The following is a 10,396-nucleotide window of genomic DNA, read 5'->3' on the forward strand; positions in this document are numbered from 1 at the left end:
GGGTGGGCTAATCGAAGGTTGCTTATAAGATTTTTCCTTTTTTTTAGTCAATAATGTTTCTAAAAATTTTAAGACACTAAGAATTAAACAAGGAATTTACAAAAATTCTATAAAGAAACACTTATAGAAAATTTACAAAAGAATGAAAGAAAATAGTAACCAAGAAGAAGGAAGGGAGAAAAAAAAAGGGGAAAGAACAATAGAAACAAGAGAAGAAGGTATTGTAAGCAAAGAAGAAATGGAGAAGAAAATGGGTGAGAAAAAAAAAAAACCAGAAAAGAGGCAGAGAATACAAAAAATTGGGCAAGTGGGGGATCGAACTTGCCTTAGGAAAGTGAAATATACAGTAACTAAGCCAACTGAACCAACTGCAGCTCCATGTAGAGGGAACCACATATAAAATATAAAACATAGGAATAAATTTGGGTTGGGCTATAGCCCAAACAGCCTCCAACGTGGTTCCGCCACTGATACTCATACGTAAGCCTTGTTATTGCACCGATGATGAGTACTGAGGTAGGTTTCAATATTTATTGTAAACACCAAATGAAAGGTTCAGATTGCCTCCGTGTGATTCCATTGACGATTATTGGTGAATCGCCATCTTTAAGTTGCAAAGACCTCTGTATTTGGATTGTGAAAGATTTTGGTCCGAGAGAAAGGGATACCAAGTCTCTCATTCAACAAAAAAAATCAGCATCAAGACAAAGATCCAAGAAAGTATAGCCTATACCCTACGGCAGAAATCCAAGGAAAAATCTGGTCGTGGGTCCAATTTCCAGATTTTTGCTCATATGTTAGACTCAAAATCACCCTTTTACCATATAATGCCAATGTAAATGGGATTTGACTTGGTCATTTGCGGTGACAAAGCTTCTACTGCTTCAAAATTGTTCACGTACCACATTTCTATGCGTTCCAGTATTATTCCTGAATTGGTTCACATTCCATGGTTGACCCCATGGAATCTCAGAAAAATTTACTAGCATAAAGAATGAAGCTTTGTTGTTTTCTGTTGCATAAAGAATGCAGTTTATAGTGGGATTTGACTTTTGAAAAAAAAATCTTATATTTGACTCTTAGCCTTAAAGGACTTGGGAGTTGGGACCTGTACGGCTGCCAAGTCACTCTTGCAAATGCCCAGAGCATGGGGTAGAAGTTTTGTAGTCCTCTCTTTCTCTTCATTCATTCACTCAATAAATTTGAGTTCTGGTACCAAATGCCAGTATCTCTAGTTCTCTACCTTGTCTGCAAACATTTCTTTGCGGCCATGGAGTCCAAAACAAACCCAAAATTCTTGCTTTCCTTGCTTTTCTTAAGCCTAAGGCTCAAGTCCGGTATCTGCTTTGGAGCTGACACCATCACAGCAAACCAGTCTCTCTCTGGTGGCCAAACCATTGTTTCAGCTGGTGGGAAATTTGAACTGGGTTTCTTCAAACCAGGCAATACTTCAAAATACTACATAGGCATGTGGTACTACAAGACAACATTACCGGAGCAAACCATAGTCTGGGTGGCCAATAGGGTGCGGCCAGTCTCTGATAGATTTTCTTCAGAGTTGAGAATCTCAGATGGTAATTTGGTGCTGTTTAATGAGTCCAAAACCCCAATTTGGTCCACAGATGTCAGTTCAAGTTCAGCCTCTTCTATACATGTAGTTCTTTTAGATAATGGAAACCTTGTGCTAAGAGCTGGGTCTAATTCATCTTTGCCTTTATGGCAAAGTTTTGATTATCCAGCTCATACTTGGCTACCAGAAGCTAGAATTGGGTTCAACACTGTTACAAACCGAACCCAAGTCCTGACTTCATGGAAGAATTTTGAGGATCCTGCACCGGGTATTTACTCTCTAGTGCTTGACCCGAATGGAAGTGATGCATATTTCTCACTGTGGAATATGTCTAAGCAGTATTGGACTAGTGGAGCTTGGGATGCAAAGAGTGGTTTTTTCAGTATGGTTCCTGAGATGCATCTAACCTATATCTACAACTTCAGCTATGTTAAAACCAAAAATGAGAGCTACTTCACCTATTCTCTTTATGATTCTAGCATCACATCTCGATTCATTATGGATGTATCGGGTCAGGTTAAGCAATTTTCCTGGTTGCAACCTCAGGGATGGAACTTGTTTTGGTCTCAGCCGAGGAAACTATGTCAGGTTTATTCCTATTGTGGGGCATTTGGCAGTTGCAATGAGACGTCCTTGCCCTTCTGTAATTGTTTATATGGTTTTGAGCCGAAATTGAAGGTGGATTGGAATTCGCAGGTTTATTCTGGTGGCTGCAAAAGACGGACTGTGCTGAATTTTGCTAATGCTACTACCAACAATGGGAAGCAAGACCGGTTTCTAGAAATGCCTAGCATGTCTTTGCCTGACAGTGAAGTGTCTGTAGAGGCTGGGAGTACTGCGCAATGTGAATCAATCTGCTTAAGTAACCGCTCTTGCACTGCTTATGCTTATAATAGCAATGGATGTTCAATATGGATTGGAGATCTCTTGAATCTGCGACAACTCACAGCAGATGACGGTGATGGAAAAACTTTGTACCTCAGACTTGCAGCTTCCGAGTTTAAGGATCCAAAAAGTAAAAAGGGATTGATTATCGGTGTTGCAGTAGGCTCAGCTGTTGGGATAGCAGTTCTTTTAGGGCTTATTGTGTTTAGAGTGTTGAGAAACAGATATAGAGTGATTGGAAAATCAGTGGAGGGTTCATTGGTTGCATTTGAGTATAGAGATCTTCAAGAAGTAACAAAGAACTTCTCGGAGAAATTGGGGGGAGGAGGTTTTGGTTCTGTCTTCAAGGGCACAATGCCTGATTCATCAGTCATAGCAGTGAAGAAGCTCGAAAGTGTTAGCCAAGGAGAGAAGCAATTCAGAACAGAAGTCAGCACAATTGGGACAATCCAACATGTCAATCTTGTTTGGTTTCGTGGGTTCTGCTCTGAAGGTACCAAGAGGTTGTTGGTCTATGATTACATGCCTAATGGATCTCTGGATGCTCACCTTTTCAATCGTCCAAGCGATGTTTTGGAGTGGAATACAAGATACCAAATTGCTCTGGGTACAGCAAGAGGGTTGGCTTATCTTCATGAGAAATGTAGAGATTGTATCATACATTGTGACATAAAGCCAGAGAACATTCTCCTAGATACCGAACTTTGTCCCAAAGTAGCAGACTTTGGCCTGGCAAAGCTTGTTGGAAGAGAATTCAGCCGAGTCCTGACCACAATGAGAGGCACGCCAGGCTATCTTGCACCAGAGTGGATTTCAGGAGTGGCAGTCACAGCAAAAGCTGATGTTTACAGCTACGGAATGATGCTCTTCGAAATTGTATCAGGAAGACGAAACACTGAGCCATCTGAAGACGGCAAAGTTAGATTCTTCCCAACTCGGGCTGCTGGCGTGATCACGAGTAACGAAGAAGGCGATGTGCTGAGCCTATTGGACCCGAAATTAGGGAGAAATGGTGATGTGGAAGAGATCATGAGGGTTCTTAGAGTTGCTTGCTGGTGTGTCCAAGATGATGGGGCTCATAGACCATCAATGGGTCAAGTGGTGCAGATTCTCGAGGGGGTTTTGAATGTGAACTTGCCCTCAGTTCCAAGATCTCTCCAACTCTTTGGAGATAGCCAGCACATAGTTTTCTTCACCGAGTCATCTGCAAGCCAGAGCTCGCATGCACCAAGCAATACTACATCAACAACTTCATCGATCTTAGACTAAGAGCGCTGCATCTTCAACTATCTCCAAGAGATCTGAAGATCATCAAACGAGCACGTAATGGTTTTTTCCTACTGGTCATTTGGTTTGATCTTCAAGTAATTGTATGATATATGTCTATATGTAACTGTTTTATAGTTTAGTTATTGTATGGTATTGTAGTATTCTTTTGGGCAATTAACATGAAACTGTATTATTGCTTAGCTCTAAATAAAAGTTTCCTGTATAGTTGTGGTGTCCCTGTCTGATTTAGCATATGATCATTACATAAACGAAAATACCATTTTCTAAATTATATATATCCAAGTTATTATTTTATTTCATTTAAAAGAAAGGTTTATTATTATTTTGTATTTCTAAGACTAGACTCTTTTAGACTTGGTTTGTGTATTTAAAACTCTCGGCTCCTTTACGATGCATGTGTTGAATCTATGCTTATCGACTTATAGTGACAGGACCCACCCTGGATTTTACCTTGAAATCCGATGTGACCCTGCAGGGCCCATCTTAGAAGAAATTTTACTAAAAATTTGGCGGAACTTCCTCTAAAAGTAGACTACCCAAAACCTGTAGAAAGACAATTACACTTCTAAAATAATCCACCCTTATTCTTCTGGAGCCACTCTGCTCCCTAAATCACTACATCTTCCATTTCACAAACAATTCTGAACTTAAGAATATTAATCTCACGAGTTATCAGAGCAATATAATGTACAGGGCGTACAAGATGATAGAATACAAGAGAAAAGACTGATACTTTTATAATGTGGAAACTATGATAGCTATGCCTCAACCCCATGTATGCTCGACCTCAAGCTAATCTGGCTTGCAAACTGGGCATTTGAAATTGAAGGGCCCAGGGAAAAAGCATTTGTAAATCGTTAGAGTGAGTGGACAAAAAAAATAGGTAATTTCGAATGAACAAGTGAAACTTAATGCTTTCCCCCAAGTTATTCTCTAAAACCTCGCATGCAGTAAAAAAATCTTGAAAACACTCTTAATCATCATCTTTACTGAAATCTCAATAACGTAAAATAGAACATCTCGAAATCTCTTTAAAATCTCAAATCCCTCAATTACATGATGATATTTCAAACATCTCGTTAAATTACTTATATCTCAAATCATATCCCAAAATAGACGATGACTGAAGGGGACTGCCGATTAGTCATCTCATGACACCTGGAGGGGACTTCTGACCAGTGACACATCGGAGGGGACTGCCGATCGGACAAGGAGATGATGGTTAGAGGGGACTGCCGACTAACCATAGGTAGTTAAAAGGGACTGTCGACTAACCATAGGTAGTTAGAAGGGACTGTCGACTAACCATAAGTAGTTAGAAGGGACTACCGACTAAGTACCTCATGTCATCTGGAGGGGACTGCAGACCAGAATATTGTCTGGAGGGGACTGCCGACCAGACTATTACCTGGAGGGGATTACCAACCAGGTAATACATGCATGTGCTGACTTATTTACCTCCTCAGTGAACTGGAATCAATCTCTTTAATATAATTGCTTTCGGAAAGAAATCCGATATTAATACAATAAGTCATCAATAATTCACCGAAAGCCTAACTTAAGAATATCCCGATAACTCAATGCTCAATATCTCAATAAATCTTTGAAAGCATAAATCCTTGGTAAATCAATAAATGCTTTCGGAAAGAAATCTCAATATAACTTCAAAGTTGATAAGTGCGGAGCTCCAAACTCAAGAAATCTCGATAATTCGATCATGCTCAAATATTTACTAAATCATTCGTACTTGTATATCACCATATAAATCGATATTCGAAATCAATAATTCTTACAATATTTTCTTAATCAATCACTTCCCAAAAATCATTTCCCAACTCAATAACTCATAAATAACTATCTCGAAAATCTACTAAAAACCCTCGGGAAGGAATTTCAGTACTAATCTCGTAATTCAAATATAAATCTCAATAAATCAAAACTCAATAATTCAAATCATAATTTAAATCTCAATTGGAAAATAATAATAATACTGCATGCATAATTAATTTAAAAACAAAGGTCCACTCACAGTACTATTTAGGCGACCATGCTACCAATTTCCTACGTCGAGCAGTAGCTCAGTACGTCGCCCTGTATACAATCACAATTCTTGAATAACAATCCGGAAATTAAGTACGATTCCCACATCAAATCCTCAAAAATCAACTTTTCTATTTCTTCTCCGATTTAACCAAAACTTCATCATTAACACCAATTCTTTAATTCAAAGTTTTTAGGGCAGAATTGAGAGAAATCCGACGGTCGGATTCTGGTAAATCGATAATCGAAATCCTAAATTTCCAGAGATTTATAATCGATTCAAAACTTCCCCAATTTTCACCAAACTTCATATATAAGCTGTACAACCTTTATAGGATTTAATAGGCTAAAAATTGAAATTAAAAAGCTGCCCTAAGCGCCGCCACCGCCACCAGCTCCAATGGTCACCAAATTTTGGCAGTAGCTTCGTCTCAACCTTATGAACAACTTTCGCAACTACAACAAATCCAGAAAAGGACTAGAAGTACCTCAACAATTAAGGAGAAGTTTGAATCTGAATCGTGAATAGTGACCCGTAGCTTCCAGCCGTCAGTTCTTCCTCCACATATCGATTCTCGGCAAAAGCTTTGGGGAGGATAGTCTGCGTCCCAAGACGCTTCTGATTGGCCAAGTTTGGCTAGTTTTGGTGGCCGGAAATTGGAGAATGAGACGTTGACCGAAATCAGCACCGTGGTGTTCTCGGCCTTGGGTCTTCGTTTTCCGGCCAAGACGCCTTGATATACCACTGTGGGGAGGTTGGGTACGGGCAGAGGAGTCGAACGGTGCCCTCCTCAAGTTCCCAGGTGGCCGGAGGAGGAAGTTGCAGAGGTGAGGCCGAAAAGAGAGAGTCACGCGGAAGGAGAGAGGGAGAGAGAGAAAGAGAGAGAGCGAGAGAGAGAACGCAGGGAAGGAGATAGAGAAAGAAAAAGTTACCCGGGCACTGTAGAAATTCAAATTTATACCATCTATCATAGGGGTCGTCAACGGGCCGGGCCGGGCCCGGCCCGGCCCATTCATAGCGGGCTCGGGCCGGGCCGGGCCGGGCCTTGCCATATTTTTAAATAATTGCGGGCCGGGCCGGGCCGGGCTTTATTAAAAATCAAAGGATCCAAGCCCGTCCATATAAAGCGGGCCTTGCGGGCTTTTTCGGGCCGGGCCGGGCTTGGCCTTGCGGGCTTTTTTGGGCCGGGCCTTGCGGGCTTTATTTATAAATAAATATTTAAAGACACAAGTTTTTTTTTAATCAAGCTTTGGAAATTCAATGGATAATGATCAAATACAACCAAAGATAATAGATCTATATAACTATATTGTACCCAAAAAATCTATATTTATATATAGATACTAATTTATTGATAAATAAATTTTTAAAGACACTAATTTTTTATAAACCTATATTTATATATCATACACTCCAAAGAGCAACCCCTATCAATTCAAAGAAAATGGAAAAACCGACCGTTGGATGGGTTTATTACAATAAATTATGAGTATGATAAAAAATTTAGCCAATTTCACCATATTTTAGAATCCGATCGGATTGGTCAACCGTAGTCACTTATATGTTTTATTGTTTGACCGATGGCGTGGCAACCGTGAAACGTGCTTATTTTTTCACATCACGTTTGTATATATTCCATCGATGGATGTGCGTGGACATAAGATAAAAAAAATTAATTTTAATTACAAACACATTGGTGTATACCAATTTTATTCCTTTAGTTGTATGACTTATACATTGCATTTAAATTGTTTAGGTTCATTCTAAAGCAACCATGAAGTAGAAAATGAATTCGGAGAAACCAACCGCTCGATGGAGAGATTGTAATGTTTTATGGTGATTGTAGAAAATCTAGCCAATTTCGTTATTGTTTCGAATTCGATCAACTAGGTCAAACGTAGTTACTCTTATAAACCTATATTTATATATCATACACTCCAAAGAGCAACCCCTATCAATTCAAAGAAAATGAAAAAACCGACCGTTGGATGGGTTTATTACAATAAATTATGAGTGTGGTAAAAAATTTAGCCAATTTCACCATATTTTCGAATCCGATCGGATTAGTCAACCGTAGTCACTTATATGTTTTATTGGTTGACCGATGGCGTGGCAACCGCGAAACGTGCTTATTTTTCACATCACGTTTGTATATATTCCATCGATGGATGTGCGTGGACATAAGATAAAAAAATTAATTTTAATTACAAACACATTGGTGTATACCAATTTTATTCCTTTAGTTGTATGACTTATACATTGCATTTAAATTGTTTAGGTTCATTCTAAAGCAACCATGAAGTAGAAAATGAATTCGGAGAAACCAACCGCTCGATGGAGATATTGTAATGTTTTATGGTGATTGTAGAAAATCTAGCCAATTTCGTTATTGTTTCGAATTCGATCAACTAGGTCAAACGTAGTTACTCTTATAAACCTATATTTATATATCATACACTCCAAAGAGCAACCCCTATCAATTCAAAGAAAATGAAAAAACCGACCGTTGGATGAGTTTATTACAATAAATTATGAGTGTGGTAAAAAATTTAACCAATTTCACCATATTTTCGAATCCGATCGGATTGGTCAACCGTAGTCACTTATATGTTTTATTGGTTGACCGATGGCGTGGCAACCGCGAAACGTGCTTATTTTTTCACATCACGTTTGTATATATTCCATCGATGGATGTGCGTGGACATAAGATAAAAAAAAATTAATTTTAATTACAAACACATTGGTGTATACCAATTTTATTCCTTTAGTTGTATGACTTATACATTGCATTTAAATTGTTTAGGTTCATTCTAAAGCAACCATGAAGTAGAAAATGAATTCGGAGAAACCAACCGCTCGATGGAGAGATTGTAATGTTTTATGGTGATTGTAGAAAATCTAGCCAATTTCGTTATTGTTTCGAATTCGATCAACTAGGTCAAACTTAGTTACTCTTATAAACCTATATTTATATATCATACACTCCAAAGAGCAACCCCTATCAATTCAAAGAAAATGGAAAAACCGACCGTTGGATGAGTTTATTACAATAAATTATGCATGGGTTAAAAATTTAGTCAATTTCACCATAGTTTTGAACCCGATCTAATTGGTCAACCGATTACCGATATGTAGAATATATATATATCACTACTACAGAAAATGAATCACACGACACCTCTCAGACGACGCCATACTGTTTTTCGTGGTGTGAATCATTTCTCATTATTGAGACGACGGTTGTAAAATTTCCGTCTTCTAATATGAATTCAACCAACGGGTGTTTTTCATGCTGAAATTATGCATTGCTTCAGAAGACGTTTATAAATGGAAGCGTGGTGTGAGGTTAAATTGTCATAGAGGCGGCAAGTTTCGCACCAATTGGCACCAGTTAAATTTCCTCAGCATGTAGTGTTTATACGACGGTTACTTTAAAACTGTGGTGTGAATTGATAGATTTGCAAGCCAAAACATGTTCACTGGCATTCCCTCTCACATTTCCCTCCATTGTCTTCCATTTCCCTCCCATGCGCAACAAGAGGAGGCAAATTGAAAATTTTAAAAATGGCATTCAGACAACGTATATGTGAAAAACCATGGTCTGATGCCTTGTACATGCATGCATTAACTAATGACTTATCTAGCCATGTGTCCTAAACCACTACACGTTTAGACCAAGTTAGAGGAAAAAAAATTTAAAAAACAAAGCCCCCAATAACACACGCACTCCATCACTACCAGCCCTAGATACAGGCACACGGCGGCATTCACTCCAAATCTTCACCACCCCAAGATGAGTGCTCCAATTTCGACTTCCCCAGAGCCTCCGGTAGCACAGCAGTATCTTTCCAAAACTCCACCGAGCCCGACTCTCTCCGACACCAAAGCCGTCAACCCTAAATCCACCGCCTCTGAATCCCTCAATCCCAAGTCGCTGGTACCAATCCCCAACTCTCGTGGTAGCATTAACTCTCTTTCCAGAATTCCACTGCTACTCCGACACTCCCTTTCCCAATCCCCGACTCCAAAGCCATTGGCCACGAATCCGCTGCCTCCTAGATCTCTCAGGTACCAATCCCCAACTCCGAGCCCCTTGACCACGACTCCACCACCTCTGAGATCTGTCTGGTACCAATCCCTGAAGCCCTTGACCATGACTCCACCCCCTCCGAAACCTCTTTGGTACCAATCCATGATTTGTCTTCGAATATGATAAATTCTCGTCCTCTCGAATCTGGTAACTTCAATTGGGTGTTTGATTTCGTGTCAAAGTTTGGGCATTTGATTTTGGGTAAAAATTTGGGGGTTTTGAGCTTGGTTTCGGGTTGTCAATGATTTTGGGTATATGATATTATGATTAACATTTTTTGGTATGCAGGAATTGGGTAAGAGTTCAGCAGACTTTGTGCAATTTTGGCTTTTGGGCTTGATTGCAGAAGTGCTTACTGACATCAAATAGTAAGCCTCCTTGTCCCCCATTGCGATTGTTCCTTTGAACTTAATCAAGTATTGTTTTCAAAGGTCTCCAGTTATTGCTATGGCGAGTTCACACAAGAAGATTACTACTTCTAGAGTGTAGTTTACAGAAGTAGACATAAACTTACCCAAGG

At 39.4% G+C, this 10,396-nt stretch overlaps 1 protein-coding gene across 1 annotated transcript; it reads left to right on the forward strand.

Moving 5' to 3' along the window:
* Positions 1-1,124: 1,124 nt before the first annotated feature.
* LOC112191020 (G-type lectin S-receptor-like serine/threonine-protein kinase At2g19130) lies at positions 1,125-3,889 on the forward strand. The gene has a single exon (XM_024330549.2). The coding sequence runs from the start codon at positions 1,220-1,222 to the stop codon at positions 3,722-3,724; it is 2,505 nt and encodes an 834-aa protein (XP_024186317.1). The 5' UTR covers positions 1,125-1,219; the 3' UTR covers positions 3,725-3,889.
* Positions 3,890-10,396: the final 6,507 nt, after the last annotated feature.

Source organism: Rosa chinensis, chromosome 2, assembly GCF_002994745.2.
Source record: "Rosa chinensis cultivar Old Blush chromosome 2, RchiOBHm-V2, whole genome shotgun sequence".
NCBI lineage: Eukaryota > Viridiplantae > Streptophyta > Magnoliopsida > Rosales > Rosaceae > Rosa > Rosa chinensis.